The sequence below is a fragment of the Mus musculus genome, chromosome 1, assembly GCF_000001635.26.
Source record: "Mus musculus strain C57BL/6J chromosome 1, GRCm38.p6 C57BL/6J".
NCBI lineage: Eukaryota > Metazoa > Chordata > Mammalia > Rodentia > Muridae > Mus > Mus musculus.
This window is the reverse complement of record NC_000067.6, coordinates 74,055,670-74,078,542: the sequence shown is the minus strand read 5'-3', so window position 1 is coordinate 74,078,542 and position 22,873 is coordinate 74,055,670. Positions and strand designations below refer to the sequence as shown.

The 22,873-nt window shown below is 50.3% G+C and overlaps 1 protein-coding gene across 23 annotated transcripts in view; it reads left to right on the top strand.

Moving 5' to 3' along the window:
• Window positions 1–22,873, top strand: part of Tns1 (tensin 1) — a 214,317-nt gene that overhangs the window by 46,006 nt on the left and 145,438 nt on the right. For 21 of the 23 annotated variants that reach the window (NM_001289895.2, NM_027884.4, XM_030252982.1 and 18 more), the window contains exon 3: window positions 9,897–9,934. In NM_001289895.2, coding sequence (NP_001276824.1) covers window positions 9,897–9,934 — 38 coding nt within the window. Of the gene's footprint in view, window positions 1–9,472; window positions 9,492–9,566; window positions 9,728–9,896; window positions 9,935–22,873 lie in introns of those variants that run through there. The other 2 variants (XM_006495875.2, XM_011238476.2) reach the window with 2 other exon arrangements.

Sequence of the window (22,873 nt, the reverse complement as noted above, 5' to 3'; positions counted from 1 at the left end):
GTGTGCTTGTCCCCTGCACCCCCTGGCCCCCAGCGCAAAGAAGTAGAGCCACTGTCCTCTACTTCCAGTGGTTTGAGTTGACTTTAAACAGCCCAAAATCCCAGTGGGCTAACTGGGCTTTCCCACTCACTGATGTCATGTGCTTTTAGAAGGGTCTCTGTGTCCCAGAGAGAACTGTCTTGTCACAGATCCTGAAGGGCAGCCAGTACCTGTGACTAACACCGTTTCCCTGCAAACCTGGTTACTTGCACAGATGAGGTTCTCTCAGCCCTACATCCTGTCTACCACCAGGGTCTCTGTGTGGCTGAGTCTCTGAACTTCCCACTATGGCTCCTACCCAGGCAGCTGCCTCTCTAACCCTCTCTCCAGTAGCTTCTCTAGGTCTGAAGAGTGTGTATCTAGTTATACCAACACCCTGGCTAAAGCCTTTGGAGTCCTCACTACCTTTGAGACACAGCACTAGCTACAGGCCTGCGAGCCTCAGCCCTTGTCCTGTCCATCCTACCCCATGCTAGGGGACTGAGCTCTTTCCGGCTCAACCTATCAGTCTGTACTTCCCCCAACATGTCAAAGCTCAGAGGAGCCAGGCAGTGGGTATTAGAGCCCAGAACAATTGCTAAGACACTTACTGAGGACTAAGCACCAAGTATTTATAGCTTATGCAAGATGCTGGTCTTATACCTGCTTTATAGATGAGAAAACAGGTTGGTGGTTATTGTGTCTTTCATTCGTCTTTAGGGCCAGAGTGAGGCTTTTGGGATCTGAACTCTGGAGGGGTCAAGGGAAAGCAGTTGGGTATGGAGGTAGGACTGTTTGACTAGAGAGCTATGGTGTGTGTGTGTGTGTGTGTGTGTGTGTGTGTCTGTCTGTCTGTCTGTCTGTCTGTCTGTCTCCAGGAAATGCCTGAATGGCCAAAGGCATTGCTGTCCATACTCACCTAGCCTTGATCTAGCCAACAAAATGCTTGCAATACCCAAATCAGCCACAGGGAGTCGCCTTTCTCCCAAGAGATCCAGCAGGGGCTCCACAAGGGATCTGGGGGAGAGAGTTTAAACTTCCGTATTTTGATTATATAACAGCCTCCATCCTGTCCTGTACCTTCAGGTCATATAAATTCATTTCTGTCTCCTCTTGCTCTTCACTCTCTTCCTCCTGGAATCTTCCCCTCTCCTGAGAGGCAGAAGCAGGAACAGTGAGAAAGGGAATCCTAGGGTTGGCTGACAGTGCATCTGACTCCCATGTGCATGGGTACCCCCAGTTTCACCCTGAACCTCGAGGCTGAGGAAAGCCTGGACTCCAGGCCAGACACTCCACTGGGTGTCAGGACCTGGCTTCAGAAGACCTAGTGAGCAGCCCAGCAAGGAGGTGGGAGGATGACTCTGGTATCCATCCATCCATCCATCCATCCATCCATCCATCCATCCATCCATCCATCCATCCATCCATCCTATGTTCATTCATCTACTCCATATTTTTCCCTCACCCATCCATCCACTATTCATTTTACTTATAGACTCATCCACTTTATCCTGTTGGTCAGTCCATCCATCCATCCACCCAGTCTACCTATCCATCATCCATCCACCCATCCACCCATCCACCCATCCATCCATCCATCCATCCATCCATCCATCCATCCATCCATCCATCCATCCATCTATCCATTGATTCACACAGCCAGGACCACCAGATATGGATGTACAACCTGTTTCCTAGCGGAGGGGCCATGGTTACCAAGTCCTTGTATGGCTTCTGGGATGCAAGGGAATGAAGAAAAGAGAGGAACATATATTCAGAGAGACAGAGAAGTTGGGACCCAGTGAACTAGGCTCTCTGATAGAGAAACTGCCATAGCTCAGTAGTTTAGTGTGTTTATTAGACAGCTGAACAGTGAGTGGGGTTAGTGTATACCTCTGAATGAGGAGGCAAGTTTAGCTAGTCTCTGTAGGAGCTGTCTCTGTAGGGGGGCAATCTTCAGGCTGTAAACATCTTGGTGGTTGGGAGAGAAAGCTACAGTGGATATTTTCTGCATGCTGTCAACATTCACACGCAGACCAGAGGGAAGCTTTGCAGTCCCTCTGAGCCCCACCCCAGTGGGGAGGGAGGGGCTTTGCCAGTTACGTATGAGTCTGAGGCTTTGGTGCCCTTGACATGACTGTAGCTGTGTCAACAGCACACACTCACCCTGGGCTTGCTCTACTCCCCACACATGGTGAACTTTTATTCTTTGTCATTAGAGCGTAACCTGTGTTTTCTGGGTTCTCTCAATCTTTGAGTCTTGACCTCAACACAGTGTGAAACTGGACCAGACGCTGAAGGGCTTGGGTGGCTGGGGTAGGGACTGTCAGCATCTGGGACCCTGTCTCCACAGGGCCCTTCTACTGCCAGGAGGAAGCCCTGGCTCTGAAGAGATTGGTTGTCACTTGCTTTCTCATTGCCTAGTCCTCCAGCTCCACCGATGTCACCCGTCCCCACCCTGCACTTGGCATTCCTGCAGCTGAAGTAGGCAGGAGAGAATCACGGACCCTTCCGTGAAAGCCCAAAACACAAAAGACAGACTAGAGGTGGAAGGAAGGCTAGATCTCTAGATGGACAGAAGGATGGATGGATTGATGGATGGATGGATGGAATGATGGATGAGTTGATGGATGGAAGGATGGATGGACTGATGGATGGAAGGAAGGGTGGATTGTAGGTATGTACTGAATATACGATGGGTGGATGGTGGGTGGAAGGATACATAGAGAGATGAATGGGTAGATATATGGATGGGAACATAGCAATTGACTTTTAGGGACTGGATCCTGTGACAATGGGGGTTTGGCAAGTTTTGCTGAGGGCCATTAGGCTGGAGACTTGGGGACAAGTCTTGCAGGTCAAGTTCAAGCACAGGGTTCTGGCCAAGTTTCTCTTGCTAGGGGAGTCCAGTCGCTTCCTCTTCAGTGCTCAGCTGATTGGACAAGGCTCATCCACACCTCAGAGGGTAACATGCTCTGCTTAGAGGCTGTCTTAGTTAGGGTTTCATTGCTGTGAAGAGACATCACGACCAAGGCACCTTTTATAAAGGCAAACGTTTAATTGGGGCTGGTTTACAGTTTCAGAGGTTCAGTCCATTCTCATCATGGCGGGAAACATGGCAGCATGCAGGCAGACATGGTGCTGGAGAAGGAGCTGAGAGTTCTACCTCCTGATCCAAAGGCAGCCAGAGGAGACTGAGGTCCACTGGGTGGAGCTTGAGCACATGTAGGAGACCTCAAAGTCACATCCATGGTGAGGCACTTCTTCCAACAAGGCCACACCTCCCAAAAGTCCAACTCCCTGTTGGCCAAGCACTCAAACACATGCGTCTATGGGGGCAGGGCAAACATATTCAAATCACTACAGGTTCCATTACTAATTTAAAATGCTTTCAATCTTGTTTCAAAAACACCTTACAGAAACACTTAGAATAGTGTTTGAGCAAACATCTGTGCACTGTGGCCTTTGCATACCTCTAGCCTCTAGGCCTGAGCCATGGGCCGGGCTCAGTGAACAGATGGGTGACCCGGTGGCTGGGGAAGAGCCAAGGCCTGGGGTGGTTATGGCCAGGTCAGGTGCACACTGTGGCTGTGTGTGTGCATTTTCTGACCCAAGTTCTAGAGGAAAAGGCCATTTAGATCCCAACAATGTGGTTTCCTGTGTTCCCAAGGCAGGAAGCCACCCCAGCCCAGAGCTCTACAGCCCAGCTGAGACAGAGCAGGCCACAGGAGGGGTTGGGGTGCAGCTCCCCACAATGACATGATCAAATGCTCTCACTATAGGGGCTCTGCTCCTTTAGGGACCGTGCTGGCCAGGCAAGGTAGGGCACGGCTTCCTGGAGCTTTAAGTCAGTAGGTAGTCTCCAGTGTCTCACTTCAGGGATCTGGCGCAGGAAGGCATTGTGGGTAGATCTATGGCTTTGGTGCCCTCCAAGGACCTGGGATGCCACGGCTGACCAGGTGCTACCTCTCTCAGGAGTCTGAGGGAATCTGGAGACTGGAGACAGGGCAGGTTTTACTCTCGCTCCATCTTCTCTACATCCCAGTGCCTCAAAGGAGATTAGAGAATTGTATGCCAGGAGGCTGTGTTACTGCCAACCCCCAGACTATCTTTCTAGGGCTGGAATGAGAGGTCCCCTTCTTGGATTGAGAGGGGTGGTCGTTACTGATGTGGGGTATCTGACTGTGCTACTGTATTGAATTTCTCAGACTTATTTGCAAACAACAGACACTGGTTGCTAAAGTTCTAGGCCACAGGTCCAAGACGAAGGCGCTAGTCCTGATACCCAGAGAAGGGTCTGTCTGCTTTGCTTCCACTAGTGCTCCCAGCTGCTGCGTGCCCCGGGTGGGGGGGGCACCAAGGGGCAGCACCGTGTGGTGGGAGGGTGGAAGGCAGGAGCCTCTCAGCACTGTCACAATAGACTTGGATTCTGGCATAGGCATTCAGCAGGAACACACTCAAACCACAGTGCTGGGACAGACCAGCACGGGTGAAGCAGAGCTGAGACAGGGCCGTGGCCAATCTGATCTGGCCTCCTAAGGCCAGGAGTAAGGCAGGTGGATGAGTGGCTCACCCTGGGTATGGGGGTGAGGGGTGGAGGTGGGGGTGGGGACTCTGGCCCCTGGAGAGCTCAGGTGACAGCTGTAGTGCCCAGGGCATTCTAAGGAAACATTGTAAACATTGAGCCATCAAGAGTAATGGTTGTACGCTCATGCCTTTAATCTCAGCACTCAGAGGCAGAGTTCGAGGCCAGCCTGGTCTATAGAGTGAGTTCCAGGACAGCCATGGCTATGCAATAAAACTCCATCTTGAAAGCAAAGCAAAACAAAACAAAATTGAGCCATCTAATTATGAGGGTACAGTCTCGGGGAGCTTGCAAGCTGCCTGCAAGAGCAAGAGTCTAAGACCAGAAAGGGTAGGGATTTGCTCAGTGGTCACACAGCAAAATGAAAATGGTTAGGACAGGAACCCAGGTGTCCTTGTAATAACTAGGGCCAAGTGATGAAGATCTCATTGACCACAGAGGTCTGAACACACTGGAGTCCTACCTGTCCTCTGTACTGCTTTCCAGAGTTTCTGTTCCCTGAGGCCAGCTTTGGTTCAAAAATATGAAAGTTCCAGAAACAATTCCTTAGTTTGAGATGTTTTATTTGTGACTGTGCATTGCTATGCTCTATTGTTGTTATATTCTTACTGTATCTAGATTATTAACTAAGTGATATCACAAGCATTTACAAATAAGAAAAGACACAGTATTCACCTACTGTGCCTACTCTGTTGCCTCTCCTCCCCCAATGCCAGCCCTATTTCAGGGGCTTTAGCTGGGGACAATCCCAACTGGAAGTTTGCACATTTACTGAACCTGTCTATGTTAGTAGTGGTTTACATAAAGCTGCAACTGAGTAGATCCCCCTCTACTGCAGAGAAGCAGCTGTGTGTGTGTGTGTGTGTGTGTGTGTGTGTGTGTGTAGTGACTCTTTACGGGAAGTGGGGACCATCTATGAATGAATAATTATTCAGGGGATAATTATCCAGAGGGGCATTTTGAACTGGGCCTTGAAGCAGATATATGAGCTCACTGTTCCAGACTTGTTCCTTGCAGACTCAAAGGTCCATATGGGGAAGTTGGTATGGCAGGAACAGATCCTTTGGGGACACTGACTGGGGTAGAGGCTAGACTAGGCTATAGAGAGGAGTTGGTTCTAAATAGGCATGTGGTATAATCTGTGTGCCCTTGCCTGTACCGCAGCCATGAAGCAAAGAGAGAGTCAGGAAGGAGCAGGGTCCCTGTATCGCACTCAGGGATCTAATTCCACCCTAGGCCTGGTTCCTCAAATGTTTGCTCCTGTGTCAGAGCACAATCAATGGGCAGCAGGAGGAAGCACTTGTTTTGCTCATGTTTTCAAAGGTGTTAGTCCATTGTGCTGGTGTGGGGTGGGGGTGGGGAGGCATGGCTGGGCAGAGCAGCTCTGTTCATGCTACCCAGGAGGAGGCGGGGAGGGATACCAGCCCGTGGTGTCTGCTTTTCCTCTTTTCTCCCCTGTATTCCATCTCCTCTTCATAGGATGAGGTCCCTTCCTCTTGAATAGACAGTCTCGGAGGTGTGCTTGAATGAACTCTGGTGCTTTCCAATCAAATCAAGTTGTCAGTGAAAATTAACCAGCTCAAGACCCAAACTCTTATGGCTTCAGCCTTTCCCTATAACACCATGTGCTGATGACTAAGGCTTTAAATACAAGCTTGCGGAGCAGCTGGGCCTGATGGCGGGGAGGTGGTAGTGGTGGTGGTGGTGGTGGTGGTGGTGGTGGTGGTGGTGGTGGTGGTAGTGGTGGTAGTGGTGGTGGTTGTGTGAATAGTCAAGATTATTCAAACCAAGGCTGGAGAAATGGCTCAGTGGTTAAGAGCCCTCCTGGTTGCTTTTCCAGAGGACCTAAGTTCAATTCCCAGCACCCACATAGGAGCTCCCAACCATTTCTAACTCCAGTTCTAAGGGATCCGACTCCTTCTTCTTGCCTGGAAACGCAACCAGGGATACACTTGATGCACAGAAATACATTTGGAAAAATATCAATACACATAAAATAAATAATTAATAATAAAAAAGATTACACAAATCAGCCCTATCGGTAGAGAGAGAGAGAGAGAGAGAGAGAGTGTGTGTGCGTGTGTGTGTGTGTGTGTGTGTGTGTGTGTGTGTGTGTGTGTGTGTGGTGTGGTGGGGGTTAGCAGAGGATGTGAATCCCCCTCGGAGTTGGCGTCACACTTCCTTTCTGCATCATCCTGAACATTTCATTGGTCTTGGAGAGGCCAGCAGCAAGGTCTGGCTAAACCTTGAGTGACATCAGGAGAGAGAGAGTCAATGTAGACAGCAGGACCACTGTCCCCGGAGAAGACCAAAGACAGGTAGCCAAGACTGTGAAGGAGGCTCCTGTGTAGGACATAGAACTCAGTGGAACTGGGGACGGGTGCTCTGAGGTGGAGTACCATGCCTGGGGACCTGGCCCTGTGTACTGAGCTTCTGCCTCTGAGGTGGGGTAAGGACAGTCACATGCGGGGAGCATACCACATTTAGTGCAAAGAGCTCTGGGCTGCACATCTCCACTTGAGGACACTTGCTGAGTGTCTGTCCATTGAGAGACTCCTACGGTCCTACAACAAGATCCTGCTAAGGGTGCCCACCACAATGAATACTGGAAACATTCCAGACTGTGGTCATCAAGTCACCACTTGGAGACCTGCCTGGACAAAGGGAACTCTTCCATCACATACGTGCGTGGTTCTGGATCACAGGAGGGTCTGTCTGCCTGGGCCTTGGATGACTTATGAACTCAAGCTCCTGGTGCAGGCAGATAGCTCAACTGGGAACTACCTAGAGTGACCAGATTGTGGACTGGTCAGACAAGGAGATGGTGGGGGTACCAGAAAGACTGAAGGAAGCCCACGGTAACGTATGCAGACTGGAATGCCCTTTATGAAGAGACAGCCTTGAGTGGATTCCACCAGCTAAGAGGGGTTGGACTCACTAAGGACTGGGGATGAGGGATTGAGTTCCAGACTGCCAGAACAGCATGTACAAAGGCCCCGAGGGAGGAGAGAACTTGTTGCATCCTGAGAATGTCAGAAATGTGGATACTGGAAGAAGACAGAGTCCTAGTCCCCCCGACATGTCCCTAGTGCCCAGATTGGGGGTTGAGAGGCCCAGAGGACTCAAGATGCTGTTGGCTGAATGTGAGGTGAAGGAGGGGGTTCATAGTTCAAGGAAAGACTGAGTGTGGGAGAGGATTAAATGATGGGGGTGGGCACAGAGCCATGGGGAGATTTTCAGTAGGTCTAATTCAGTAGACATTTATTCTTTCGACTTTCTGTTGATTCTTTGTGAGCTTCACACCATGCATGGCAGTCCCGCTTATTTCCCCATCCCCTCATGTCTGCCCTCCACCCTTGTAACCTCTCCCTCAAAAGAAAATAAAAAGCAAGCAAACAAAACAAAGCATAGAACATCTCATCCCGGATGCTGTAGTTTGTCACAACACGTCCCACAGTCTACCCCTCTGTCCACCCATCTTCACTTGCAAATATTCATTGCGATGAGTCATTGGTCTGATTCAAGATTCTGGCTTCTGTGACACCATCAATATTGGATCCTAATCAGGACTCCTCCTGGTTGTCCTGTTGTTGCCCTGTGTCATGGAAATTCTGCTGTTTTGGGACAGCTTGTTCACCTGATCCAACAGGTCATGATTGATGTAGATTTTGGGGTGGGCCAACTTAAAGCCCTGCATCTGGGCCCTGGGTGGTAGCTGAGCTGGTCACCCTGCTGGCTCTCCCTTATCTGTACCACTAGGGCAAGCTCTCCCGCACTGCTCAGCCTAGCCCACTCAATGCCGCCAATGGCAGGAGGCAGGGTCAGCTCTCCTGCTGTCCTTGGCCAGCTTACCGACACCCAGAGCCAGCTCTGCTGTGTTGCCTAGTTGGGGCACGGGTCATTGGATGCCTATTAAACTCTTACTGAGTACCAGGTACAGGAACGGTGGGGAGGGACCAATGGTGGTGAGTGTCTATCCGTAGTCTATGGCCAGCAGTGGGGGTGGGGTGGGGGGTGTTCTGGGCTCAAACCAACTGAACTGAGGTTTTCTCAGTCCTAAGATCTCTGTCCTAAGGAAGGCAGGACGGTGGAATACCTTCTGGAAGGGAGGGAGCGGTCACTTAGGGTGGGGAGCCAAGCTCAGGGACTCTGGAAAAGGCAAAGGTAAGTGGAATGTGGACGGCATGGTAAGGCATATGTGCCTACAGGTGATGGCCCTGAGCTGCTCTGTGGGCTGCCAGGGTTGGCACAGACAGCCTTGCTCAGCCCGTGTTGAGTCACACAGCCTGAGCTGGGCCAGGACAGGGTGCCAGTGACCAAGGTGACATCCAGGCTCTACCTTGCTGGCCTGGCTGGATGCGGGGCACTCCAGAGCCTCTATGACTGTGGAGGGGGCCTTTGACCCTCTACAGCCGGGCCAAGTGCTAAGAGCTGGTGGCTGAAGCTGGAAGGGGTGAGGGAAGGCAGGCAGAATAGGAGCAGCTGAGACTTGATTTAGGGTGTTCTCTTGCCTGCTGCCCTGTTTCTGTAACCACTGACCGGGTCCTCCTGTCCCAGTCAACCTAAAGACCAGGAGACCCAAATCAACCCAGAGCCCAGGTCAGAGGCCCTCAGCCACCCCTGGGAAGAGCTCCTGGAACCTCCTACAAGTGCCAAGTGCCCCGGGGGTGGGGCAGCCGAACAGGGGACATTCCTGGCTTCTGGAACCTGATAGGAAATTTGATTCCAGCTTCTGTGGTGGGAGGGAGAGCAAGTTCTCCGTGTGTGTGTGTGTGTGTGTGTGTGTGTGTGTGTGTGTGTGTGTGTGTACTAACATGCAGGAAGGAACTGTGTGTGTGTGTGTGCACATGTGTCCTGTGCCACAGATCCCAGGGTCTCTGCAGCATGGGTGTGTGTGACGCTCCCAGCATGGTGTGTGTGTGTAGGGGAGGGAGGGGGGAGGTCCCAAATTCTGTGTGTGTGCCCGCGGGTGTGCCCGGGCCTCTGGCCTAGGGGAGTGCACGTGTGACAGGCCCGCCTGCTGTCGGGTGTGAGGGGAGAGGCCCCTCGCTCCTCTGTGCCGCTGGCACTAGGCCTGGGTCCCCGCCACCTCAGCCTGGCGGGGCTCCAGCGGACGCCCTCGGGGTACGCACCCGGGCTCCCCATTCTTTCTCCCCACAGTCCCCCCTCCCTTCTTCTCGTCCCCCCCCCCTCCCCCTGGCGGGTGTGGAGGGCCGGGGTGGGAGGAGATTGCGCCTGAGTTTCCATTTCATACCTCGCGGCTAAAAACTTTCTTTCTGTCTCGCTCCCACAGTCTGCAGCTTCTCCTGTCATCGGAAATGCCAGGCCAAGGTAAGGGGCAGCCGGCCGGCCGGGGTAGGGGCGGTCTAGGGCGGGCGGCATAACTGCTCTTTGTTTATGCAAAGCGCGGAGCGAGTGTCAAGGTGAAGGCCAAGGCCGCGGAGGCGCTGGGGGTCCTGGGGTCGCCATGCACTGCCTGCATGGCCCCACTCAGCCAGCCTGGGGTAGCCTGGTCCGTTGCTTGACAGAGAGTGGGAGTGGGGCCGTGGAGTCGGCTGACACGGTGCCACCCATTCTTCATGGGCCAGCTCTCCTTTTGGGTGCTTAGTTTCTCCAGTGCTTCCTGGCGGGCCATGCAGGAGAGGGAAACTGAGGCAAGAAGACGGGAGCGATTGCTGGGCCCTGATTGTTCAAACGTCTTTTCGGCCTGGGCAGAGGGTGGTGGGTCCGCTTTGTGGAGTAATGGGGTGTAGGGAGGTGGGGGGGTGGGGGTGTCATGAGTCTGGAAGGAAACTGCTGGCAGGTGGCTCAGTTCCGTCGCGGGCGGTTAGACCTAACTAGATAGAGCTAGTAAATAGAGACCTACTAGATAGAACTCTCCCTGCTCTTCCCCAGCTTCTGCTCACGGTCGAGGCCGCCCCGCCCCCCTCCTTGCCTTTCGCAGGCCCTTGCTTTATAAATTTGACCTCTTCCAGGAGCCCAGGTGAGAGGGCCATGGAGCCTTCAGCAGGGAGGTTAGGCACAGCGGTGGTGCCTAACTTCCCCCTGCCGTACCCTCCCCCTCCCCCTCCTCCCCGGGCTTTATTTTTTTGTTAGTTGAGTGATGCTATGCATGCTAAGGCTCTAACTGAAGCCCCTTCATCCCAAGGATATGGGGAATAAGAACTCCAAAGCATTGTGAGTGTAGGTGAATTAAAGACTCTTAAGTGCTCAGCTAGGTGCACCAGAAGTGCTCAAACAAACAAACCAAACCAAACAAAAACCTGGTACCAAGGAGCAATTGGGGGCCTGGTTGGGAGGGGAAGGGGCCTTTGATGGAATGTCAAGTCTGGGAGGGGTCTGCCCCTTCTGTGAGATCCTGAATATGCTGTGAGTCCTCCCTGACTGTAAACTCCTGGTTGCAAAGACCCCGTGTCTTGCAATAGGGATACAGGCTATCCGTCTGGGTTGGCTTTATCTTTGGGGTAGTATGTGTTCCCCTTTCCCCCCATTTTCCTCTTTGTTCAGTTCATCTGGGATAGAGTTCTCAATCTTTAACCCCAGAGCCTTCCAAATCTTCTTTTCTCCTCCCTGCACCTTCCTGTATTGGTGTTTCTCAGCAGAACTGAATGCCTAAGCTTCAGAAAGCGTGCCCAGTATGCGCACTGTCATATTTTAATCTTGTAATCCTGCGGCCAGAAGATGCTGTTGCTTTACAGTTGGAGAAACTGAGTCACCAAAAAGTGTGGGTATAGTTCCTTTGTGCCCCGTCGGCTGTCCTTCCCTGTCCACTGGGAAGTGTCTCCCTCCTGATCTGCATTTCTCTGTTAGTACCCATCTCTTTAGTACCCATGAAGGAGACACATGAAGAGTCTTGGGTGGTCGATTTACTATCAGTGAACATTTCCTTGTGTGTGTGTGTGGGGGGGGTTGGTGGCTCAGAAAGATGTGATGGACAGAGGTCCCTTGTTTCAGACAGATATCAAAGCTGACTTTTAGGAGTGGCCTCCTGCCTGAAGATTCTCACCTGTGCTGGAGGTGCAGGTACCCTAGGCTGTATCGATCTGGCATTGCCCAGCCAAGGAGACCAACTAGAAAAGGGAGGGGCTGGGCAGGGCGCCTCCATACAGATGGAGCTTTTCATAGGATTTTCCTCTATAGGAAGTGGAACCTCCTGGTGGTGTGTACTCCACCCAGCTGGCAAGAGTCTCCCCAAACCACAGCTCTTGCTGCAGCCCTGCCTCTTCCTCTGGTTGGGAAGCTGAGTTCTGTACTGTGGGTTTGTAGCTAGATCAGCTTGATGGACATCTCCTCCATCCCCTGCTTCTAGAGGATTCACCAAGCAACTGGCCAGCCCTCTCCATGTACCGGACACTTCTCTGAGGCAGCAGAGAAGAGGATCAGGCAGGATTAGCCCAGCATGAGATCTTAGAGGGGTTACGTCACATGGGACCCAGAAGATGTCCCTGGTACTGAAGGAAGAGAAAGAAGAGCAAATGCAAAGGCCCTGGGGTGAGGTGAGCTTGCAGAAAGGCCAAGCTCAGGCTGGAGAGCTTAGAACACTAGAAACTGGACTGGGTTACCACTGTGAGAGGTTGTGTTGCGCAGGGCCAAGGGCAGGCTCAGAAGCTGCTAGTGGCAATCACCCAAGGCTATCCGGTGTCCCGGCTGCTGGTATGACATTCAGAAGCATGCAGGGATGGCGAGCAAGGGGCCGACTGGGGTGCCTTTCAAAGTCCAGAGCCTTGCTAGTGGGTGGGATCCTGGGTGTGAGAGGGAATGGCTGACTCATAGGTCCTTGGCCAGAGTGACTAGGGACATGTGGCTTCATTTACTGAGTAGAGGAAGTGTGGGAGAAGGTTCCTTGAAAGCACTGTGGGGATTTTCCTTTGTTTTGTGTCTTTTTCCATTTTTCTCCCTTCTCTTCATTGGGGAGTTTTCTTGATGGTTCTTAATTCGTGCCTCCGAGAATGTTCCTGTAGTGTGAACCCATGCTTGGATGAGGCTGGAACATGGACACACAGTAATATAATGTAGCGAATCTCTCCCAAAATTTAGAAGATCAAAGCAGGAAAAAAAAAACCCATTTGTGTTTCACCCTGTTTCAGAGGGTCTGGAGCTGGAGAAAGGCTTGCTGGCCAGCTGTAGCCATAGAAGCTGAAGGCCAACATTGTGTCCACAATATTGTCTCAACCACAACATTGTGTCCACTACAACATTGTCTCCACCACAACATTGTCACCACCACAACATTGTCTCCACCACAACATTGTCTCCACCACTACTATCCATATCAGAGATTGAACTCAGGGCCTCAAACATGCCAAGCAAGCACACAACTATTGAGCTACATCCCTAGTTTCTTGCTACTTTTCTTTGAGATAGGACTGGCTGTTAAGGTACACCTGGAACTCTGTTATAGCCCAGGCTGGCTTTAAACTTACCATCCCCCTGTCTCAGCTTATAGAGTAGTTAAGATGGCAGGCGTGTACCTGGGAACAGAGGCCCATGAGGGATACTGAGATTCAAACTATATCAGAAGCTGGCCTCAGCTGCCCAGAGAAAAGGGTCAGGCTAAGGGGTTCCGGGAGGCTGCCTGAGAGGCAGAGTACATTATCACGTTCCCTCACCAGCTGCTGCATAGGATTCCCCAACATGCAAGGTCCTCCCATTCATTTTCACAGCCTGGGTGGTGGGTGAGGCCCACAGTAACCCTATTTTACATATCCACCATTGAAACCTAGCAAGGGTGTCCAGTGGGGCTCTGGTATTTCTGTACAGTGGGCTTGTACCAGGGTTGACCAGGTGAGAGGAGACCAAAGAATGAAGGCAAGCAAGAGAAACAAGGATTTGGGAGTGAAGGAACTGGAATCTCAGTATGGTTCCTGCCAACTCCTTTTCCAGTTCCTGTAGATGCCAGTTCTCCCACAGCCCCTCACCCTTGTGCCTCTTGGGGTTATTACCTGCACCCCTTTTTTCCTCTGCTGTTGAGGATTTTAAATAAACAGCCAGCATTGCCTCCCCACTCTTTTTTAAAATTTTATTTTTATATGTATGGTGTTTTGCCTGCCCATATGTCTGGGCACTACTTGCCTGCCTGCTGTCTGGAGGCTGGAAGAGGGAGTTGGAGCCCTTGGAACTGGAGTCAAAGCCAGTTTTGAGCCACCTTGGGGCTTGAACCTGTAGAAACTCAGCCAATGTTCTTAACCACTGAGCCGTCTGTCCAGCCCTGCATTTCCTCTATGGTAGATTTCCTCTCTGTTGCTCTCTTTGCTCCCTGCTTTCTCATGTTACAACCTCTCTCTCTCTCTCTTTTTTTTTTTAAGATTTATTTATTTATTATATGTAAGTACACTGTAGCGGTTTTCAGACATTCCGGAAGATTCTTTAATCTTCTGGATTCTTTAACGGATAGTTGTGATCAGACACTCCAGAGATTCTGTTACGGATGGTTGTGAGCCACCATGTGGTTGCTGGGATTTGAACTCGGGACCTTCGGAAGAGCAGTCGGCACTCTTAACCACTGTGCCATCTCGCCAGCCCTACAACCTCTCTTGTATTTGTGTGTTGCTATTGTAACTATGGTTTTAGAGTTACAGAGTTGCAGAGGTATTGCAGGGAGTTACAGAACATTGAACCCAGATTCCCTGATCCCCTGATGGAATTGTAAGCAGAACCTTGCTGTCCTGTGGCTCCAGATCAGCTCATGGCTTCTCCTCGAAGAACACTCTTGGTCCCCTATAGGTCAGATGGGGTTTTATGAAAGGAGAAGGGTCTGGGTGCACCAGCACTGTACGACTGACATTTCTCACCTGCTTGCTTCACTCAAGTTTTTTTCCTGTGTTTGGGTCAGACCCAGGAGGGGAAAAGACCACACCAGTGACTTGGTCTCCTCCCTGGTTGTGATGGTTTGTATATTCTTAGCCCAGGGAGTGGCACTATTAGAAGGTGTGGCTCTGTTGGAGTAGGTGTGTCACTGTGGGTGTGAGCTTTAAGACCTTCCTTCTAGCTGCCTGGAAGTCAGTATTCTGCTAGCAACCTTCAGATGAAGATGTAGAGCTCTCAGCTCCTGCCTTACCATGCTTGCCTGGATGCTGCCATGCTCCTGCCTTGATAATTGACTGAACCTGTAAGCCAGCCCTAATTAAATGTTCTTTTTAAGAGTTGCCTTGGTCATGGTGTCTGTTCACAGCAGTAAAACTCTATAAGACACCGGTATGCGGTATGCAGAGGGCTCCAGTTTCATGTTAAAGCTCCAAAGGAAAACATAATCCCATAAGAAACCCACTTTCACTGCAGCCACACCTTTGATGCTAGGGCCCTCATTAACATACTCACAGCCTTCCCTGTAGGGTTGGAGGAACCAATTCCCCAGCAACCAAGAATAGCCTATCAGGAGGCAGGGGCTTGTTGCCCCAGGATCAGTCAGTGGCTCTGAGCCTGGTGGAGTGTATAAGTTCTTTGGCCTTGGAGACTGCTGTGTTTCAATCCAGACTGTATCAGTAATACTCACTGTGTGACCTTTGACAAGTTTCTGAACGTCTCTCAACCCATTTCCTCATCTGTAACATGCCAATTATTATGGTACCTATATCATGGGGGGTCTTACGAATACTGAGAGTGATAACCCAAATAGAGTGCCAAGCTCAAAATATAGAGCTCAAGAAGTTATGAATCCTGATTCACTTTAGTTAATTCTTCCTATCGTCTCTTACCTCATGTAAGGGGGAGGGGATATGAGAGCACAGCTGGCTGAGACGATGATGTCAAGACTAGACATTTGCACACGTGCTATCTCCTCTTGTTTCTCTCTGTCATCAGGGAAGAGCAAGGTCATTGCATGCAGCACTGTAGTGTGGCTTTGACTGTTTGCCTACAGGTGACACCTAATGAACATAGCAGTCATGGCTTGAGATCTTGTATGGATGTTGGAATCACCTGGCCACTTTAACACACACTTGGCTGTGCTCTGCATGGTGTGGTGGGTTCTTAAAAAAGGGGCCAACAATGGCAGGGCTGGTTTTAGTCAAGCTTGGCATGGCTTTCTAGCAGTTTCACTCTGAGGTGTTTGCCAGAGAGAAATAAAAGCATTTCTGCATGGCGAGGAGTATACAGATATTAAAGCCATGAGAGACCCAAACTGGGAAAACTCCTATTTTGCAGCAGTGAACAATGGGTGAAGAAATGGTGATCCAGTCTGCAGAGTCAAATTCCTGGGTCTTAAGAAGTCATGGACTTAGGCTGGGGATGTGGCTTGGTTGGGAGAATGCTTGCCTAATGCACGAAGCCCTGGATTCTAGCCCCTGTGCCTCATAAACCAGATATAGTGGTGAATACTTGTGATCTCAGCACTGTGGGGGTGGAGGCAGAAGGATCAGGCATTCAGCATATCTTTATTTACATAGCGAGTTTGGGGCCAGTTTAGGCTACATGATGTCCTCTTTCTTTTCTTTTCTCTCTCTTTTTAAAAAAGATTCATTTAGCCGGGCAGTGGTGGTGCACGCCTTTAATCCCAGCACTTGGGAGGCAGAGGCAGGCGGATTTCTGAGTTCGAGGCCAGCCTGGTCTACAAAGTGAGTTCCAGGACAGCCAGGGCTACACAGAGAAACCTTGTCTCAAAAAACCAAAAAAAAAAAGAAAAAGATTCATTTATTATTTTATGTACACTGTAGCTGTCTTCAGACACACCAGAAGAGGGCATAAGATCCCATTACAAATGGCTGTGAGCCACCATGTGTTTGCTGGGAATTGAACTCAGGACCTCTGGAAGAGCAGCCAGTGCTCTTAACCACTGAGCCATTTCTCCAGCCCATGCTGCCCTTTTTCAAAACAAACAAAGGAAGGCATGGATGAGTCTTCCACACAGGGGCATAGAGGAGACCCAGAGACTTGGTGCTGACTGAGAGAAACCAAACCCAGAAAGTGTGCACACAAATTGGATGATTTGTTTTCTATAGATGGGCAGGATTCCAATGATAAGGACTATCCCAGTCGATACTGGGAACAGGAGGTTGGGGAAGAGGCCAGCTGATAGCATGGAGAGTGTGTGGGTAAGCAGAACTCTTTAGCTATCAAGCTGCACAGATACCTGTCAAATATATTGAACCCAGGAGGTGGAGTCAGGAGGATTATAAGTTCTCAGAAAACCAAACCAGGAGGCAGGGGGCATAGCTCAGCCAGCAATGTGCTTGATACACAAACATGGGGCCCTGAGTTCAGACTGTCATTGTTCAAGTAAAAGCTAGACAGGATAGTGTGTGTTTCTAACCCCAACACTGGGAGATAGAGGCCGATGGATCCGCACAGCTCCTGGGCCAGCCAGTCTAGTCAATGGGCAAGTGCTAGGTTCAGTAAGAGACTTGTCTCAAGAAAGTAAGCTGAAGAAGTGACCAAAGAAGGCAACTTCTGCTTCTCGAAGCCTATTGATAAGTATCTCAAGTACTGATTTTCAAATACTGAAACAGCCTTGTCTCCCTGAGATGAATCTCATTTGGCAGTGGTATATAACTCTTCTTATATGTCATTGGATGAGATCCCTCAGTGTTTGGATGGGGATTTTGCATCTATATTTATGAGAGATTGGGCTCTTGTTTAATTTTCTTACAGTATTTTTGTCTAGTTTGAGTAACAAGGTGAAACTGGCCTCAGAACGGAGTGAAACATCTTCTCTGCATTCTGTAGCTGCTTTTTATAGTTTTGATTTTGTAATGTTTTGTTGCCCAGGCTATCCCAGACTTCAAGAGAATTTCACCTACCCACCAACCCACCCACCCATCCGCTCTCTACCATCTCAGTCTTCCAAGTAACTGGGGTTACAGATGTGTGCCACTGTACCTGGCTTTTCTTATCTTTTTGGAAGTGTTTGCAGACCATTGATATTGATTATTCTTTAGATGTTTGGTAGAATTCATGTATTATGCCTTTTGGGTCTGGATTTTTCTTTGTACCTAAAGTTTTTATTGCTCATTCAATTGATATGTTGAAGGGACTATTCAGTCTTTCTATTTCTTTTTGGGTCAGATTTGGGAGTTTGTGTGTTTCTAAGAAATGTGTCTATTCCATTGTAGTGTTCCTTTATTTATTTATTTATCTTTTATTTTTTGTGGGGTCACTTACAATGTCTTTTTTTTTTCATTTCTGATTCTGGTCATTTTCACCTTTTTTCTTTTCTTTTCCTTCCTCCCCCCTCTCTTTCTCTCTCTCCTTCCTTCCTTCCTTCCTTCCTTCCTTCCTTCCTTCCTTCCTTCCTCCCTTCCTTCCTTCCTTCCTTCCTTTCCCCTCCTTCTTCTTCCTCCTCCTCCCCCAATCTCTGGTCACACTGGCTGCAGATATATCAGTTTCCTTCATTATTTAAAAGAACCACTTCCCCTCCCCCCGTCACCTTTACAGGATTTTCCATTGTGATGCCGTTTATCGAGTGTCCTTGCACAGTGACTTACCGTTCTGGAAGCACCAACACACATAAAGCAGGTGTGTGGCTAGGCTCTCAGAGGGGGCGTTGAGGAAGGAATCCCTGCAGCAGCCACACAGCTGAAAGGAAGGGAAGATGCATGCAGTGCAGGTCCTAGTGTTGGCTCCAGAGCTCAGCGGCTCTCACTGTACAGGGGACCTCTCTGTTGCATGTGCAGTCTGTACCACTGGTGGCTAGACTCCACGACTAAGGGAAAAGTTATGGTCCAGTGCTCCCCTCTTGTAAGCCTCAGCAGCCCCTGGCTAGTCTCCTTCCACCTTGTCTGGGAGAGGGGTCCGAAGTACTGTCTACTGCCCACAGTGACTGGGTACCTGCTTTGCCTGCGGGAGGGGTCCAAGGTGAGGCGGGGTCTTGAGAGGCCCCCGCCTCTCTGTAATCTGAAGGAATTGCAAGAAGTTGTTTCTGTTTTCTCTTTCCTACTGCTGCCTGCTTTCTCAGGTTCTTTCTGAGGAAACAGAGATGTGTGCGTGTGTGTGTGTGTGTGTGTGTGTGTGTGTGTGTGTGTGTGTGTGTAGGTAACATAGGCTTGGAGTGTATTACATGTAACATACCCTCCCCATCCACAAGGGCAAGGTTAGGGGAGAAAGTCATACTGAGCCCCAACTGACTTCTCACTTTTCTTAATTGTGATTCCCAAAGCACTAATTTCTTTCAGTGCGGGGAGGCATTTCTGACTCTGGACTGTGTAAACATCACATGGTAGTTCAAAAGTCAGAGAGGGTGGGAGGGAGGACACAGAGCAGAGGGAGATGGGAGATGGAGGACTGGAGGCAAGAAGAGGGAGGAGGAGAATCATGGGAGGCGCAAGCCACAGGAAATTTTCTGGGGGAGCACAGGTCAGCACAGCCCCACAGTGGGGTGTAGGGAAGGTTGAGGTGTGTAGCGGGAGGTAGAGGGCAGAAGCGTACTTAGAGCCCACTCCACACCAGTCTCCGGAGGTTTTTGGTGGGCCTCCATTCCCTGGGCATGGTAAGTAGGCAGCTGGCACTCATAGTGCCCTGCCTGATGGGGCACCACTGGAGCTGAGAGAAGCAGTTGGTGCTCTGTGCCCTGAGATATAACCTGAGGCCCAGGGGGCTCTAGGCAGGCTTTGCCTAGAGGCCAAGGTTTGGTGTTAAATCACTGACCTATTTCCCCCCCCATCCCCAAACACAATAGCAAGAGAGGTGGTAGGTGAGGTTGGGGCTCCTGGCTTTAGACACTGATGGGTCCGAACTCTTTCATTTACATGAGCACACGCACGCATGCACAGAGCCAGGCCTGGTAGTTCAGGCCTGTGATCACATAACCACAGCTAGTCAGGAAGCTAAGGCAGGATACTGAGAGTTCAAGCCAGCCTTGGCTACAGGATGAGTTCAAGGTCACCTTATTAGACTTATAAAGAAAAAGGAAAGAGAAGAGGTGGGGTGTACCTTAGTGTGAACGTGGGTGCTTACTTAGGACTTGCAAGGCTCCAGCTTTAGTCCTTATCAGTGTACACGTGGAACGTGGTGATGTTGATCTTGCTGCCATGCTGACCGTGCTAGGCTGGTGTAAGGATTAGGCAACTTGCAGGCACAGTCCTGGTATATGATATAGACCCTTGCTCATTCAATGACTCTTTATCTAATATTCTGACATCCTAGGATTATGAGGTACAAAGTGTCTCAATAATAACATCAGGGTTCAAAGCCCCAGGAGATCCACAGTGTCAATTGAGGGTAGCTCTACAGAATGACACCCTACATACCTGCTGCAGCCACCTGCTGACCGGCCAGCCTTCCTTCCTGGTTGGTCTTCCTTTTAGTTCCACCCTGCTGAGAACTCTCAGGGGGTGCTGATGTCTGGCTGATGTATGACTTGGCTAGCTGTCCCCAGCAGTGAGCAGGTGGGTGGATGTCCGTGGGGGGCCATTAGGAGGAGAGGGGTGTGTATTACTTGGGCACAGAGCGAGTCACAGATTAACACCCTGGCCTGTCCCCACTGGCCCTGGCCCGAGCACCCAAGCGAGGGTGCCCAGAGGTGGCTGGGTTCTAGCCAGGTTCTGTGGAGCACAGCAGGGGGCAGGTCACTCCTGGGTCATGAATGATGGGAGGGGCAGCCAAAAGCCTCTTCCTGTCCATGAAAACTCACAGGGATTGGGTTCTGCCACCAGGCACAGTTACAGAGATCCTGTGTCCTTGAGCCCATGGGATCCACAGAACCCAACCCTCAGGACTTCTGGGTAATGGACGTGGATGTGCCCACTGGGGAGGCCAAGGAAGTGGGCAGGGAAGTTAACTGTGTTCTCATGGCCAGTGAGATTAGCATGAGGTCCCCAGATTTGAATTTAGGATTGAGGGGGCTTTTGTAGACTCTGATCTGACCTCAAGTCTTGGCTTTACTAGCTGGGATTTGGGGCCTGTTTGTGATTTGAATTCTCAATCTGTCTTCCCTCATGTGTTACGGTGAGACTCAAATGAATTGATACACATAGAGATGCTTAGAAGAGTAGGTAAATGCCGGTGACTCTTGACATCACTCTGCTGAAAGCGGAGTCTGAGGCAGAGGCTGCAGACTGTCCTCATTTTCTGCCTAAGACTCCTTGTCTTCCCAGGAATGATGGCACTGGGTCTTATAAGGTGGTGAGCTCTTAGCAGCTGTGTCTTTAAGAGGAAGGCTGGATTGACCGCAATTGGTCTCTTGTTTGCCGATCTGGGGGGTTAGAGTCAATGCTGGTTTATTTCCTGCCTCCATTGACAAAGAAGTGGCCTTGGGCCATTTCTGCAGTCATTTGGTTCTCAGTGATGAACCTGTCTGCTGGCAAGGATCTTGGTGTGGATGAAGTCAGCGAGGTGCAGAGTGTGTTCTGCAATGCGTGGTGTGCTGTAGCCAGTGATGTGTAACTATGGTGGCTATTCACGGGATGCTGATTTGGCCTGTCTGAGGATCCCAGCTCAGAAATACCTGTGTTACTTAAATCCTCAGGCCAGCTGTGTTTGCTATGCTCCCTGGGTAGCATATATGTCTGACCTCTCCTTTGGGGTGCCTTAGGGCTTTGTGGGGTGCTTCTTAGATGGAGTTCTTTCCCTCTACAGACTTGATCCTTGTCCTCTGGTTATTGTAACCCTAGTCTGGGTCCATGTTTTTAGAAAACTGTGTGTGTGTGCATGCGTATGTAGTGACCACAGGACAACCTCAGATGTCACCCTCAGGAACACTCTCCTTCAGACAGGATAACTCACTGGCCTGGACCTCACCTGGACACTTTTATGTGGGCTTTGGAGATTGAAATGAGGCCCTTGTACTTGCTGACTGAGCCATATTTCTAGGCCCCGCTCCCTACCTACTTTTTTTTTTTAACTTTAATTTTTCAGGGGATTTCAGATTTACAAAAAAAAAAAATGTGAAAGGGTTTCAGAATTTCCCTATGACTTTCACTATGCCATGTTAAAGTCGTACCCAACTGGACCACGGACGTCAAAACAGAGGCTGCACTGATCTGATACTATCAGAGAATACTAGATACTACTAGATGCTACCAGACAGACCTGAGTAGGGTTCAGCCAGCGTTCCCATGGCTGCCCTGGAATCCAGACAGAGACTCCACAATGCAACAGGCTTCATGTCTCCTCGATCCCCTAGCCTGGCAAAGCTCTTCCATCTGTATTGTTGTTCATGGCTTCAGCTGTGTCAGAGGAGGGCTGGCCAGTTACTCGGAAGATGCGCCTCGGTATGGCTCGATTGTGAATTGCATGCCTGTTACTTGTACAGAGCTGCTGCTTATTCCCTGGCTGTTTCTCAACATGGTCATCTTATTTGACCATAAGGCCTTCACCCTGTGGGCTGTAATCTGGGGTTGCATGCTTTCCCTGTGGTATGGGAGCCTCGCTGAGCGGGTGTGATCCTCAGTGCTTGCCTGTTTATGGAGTCAGAACACCCAAGAAAGCCGAATGTGCCCTGTCTGTTGAGGAGCTTATTAGGTACAGACTTCCCAGGACTGCAGGCTGGCAAGCGCGGGGCATGTGAGGCCAGCCAATGGGCTGCCAACTCAGACAAGGCTGCTGCGCTCTGTTCAGGAGGCAGAGCTTTTATTCCCAGAACATCTTAGTGTTTACGCCTGAATCCTTCAACAGACTAGAGGAGAGCCAGCCACGCGATTGCAAAGACACATGCATCTTTTGCATCTTACGAGGTATCTGGTTGTAGGTTCCACTCATATCTATAACGTGCATCACAGTACTGCCCAGATTGTGTTTGATTCACTCCCTGGGAACAGCCTGCCATGGTGGTGTAGAACTCACCATTGTACATACTCACCTTGCTCTAAGGAAACCGAGCTGTTTTGTGTCACCAAGAGTGGAAGGGATCAGGGTACAGGGCCAAATTGGGAAAGAAATAAGGAATTCAGGTCTAGTGTGCCTAGGCTTCTAGATGGGATCTGGGCATAGCCAGTCCTTCCTTTCATCCCTAGAATGTGAGAAATCCTGCTGATAATTGGCATGTGTGGAGTCAGCGGGATTTTCATGGCCATGTTTGAAGGGGAGTGACAGTGTCCCCTCACAGGGTAGATTTTCAGCTGCTTCCAGCTTTGGGAAGGGACAACCCCAAGTTGGAATAACTGTCTTTCTTTCTGGGGACACAGCTATACTGCCCTTCTTTCCCATGAGGGCTGAAGTAGTCTGTCAGTTCCTCTTTCTGGTCTGATCAGCTTGGGACCAGAGAGACCAAGCAGAGAGACCGAGGTGGTTTACCACGGATCCCCGGCAGGAATTGTGGTCATGTGGCAGGTGACTGTGTGGATATGTAAGTGTAACTTGAGGAAGACGCTGAGGTGGTGGTGGATGTGACCTAGAGAACCA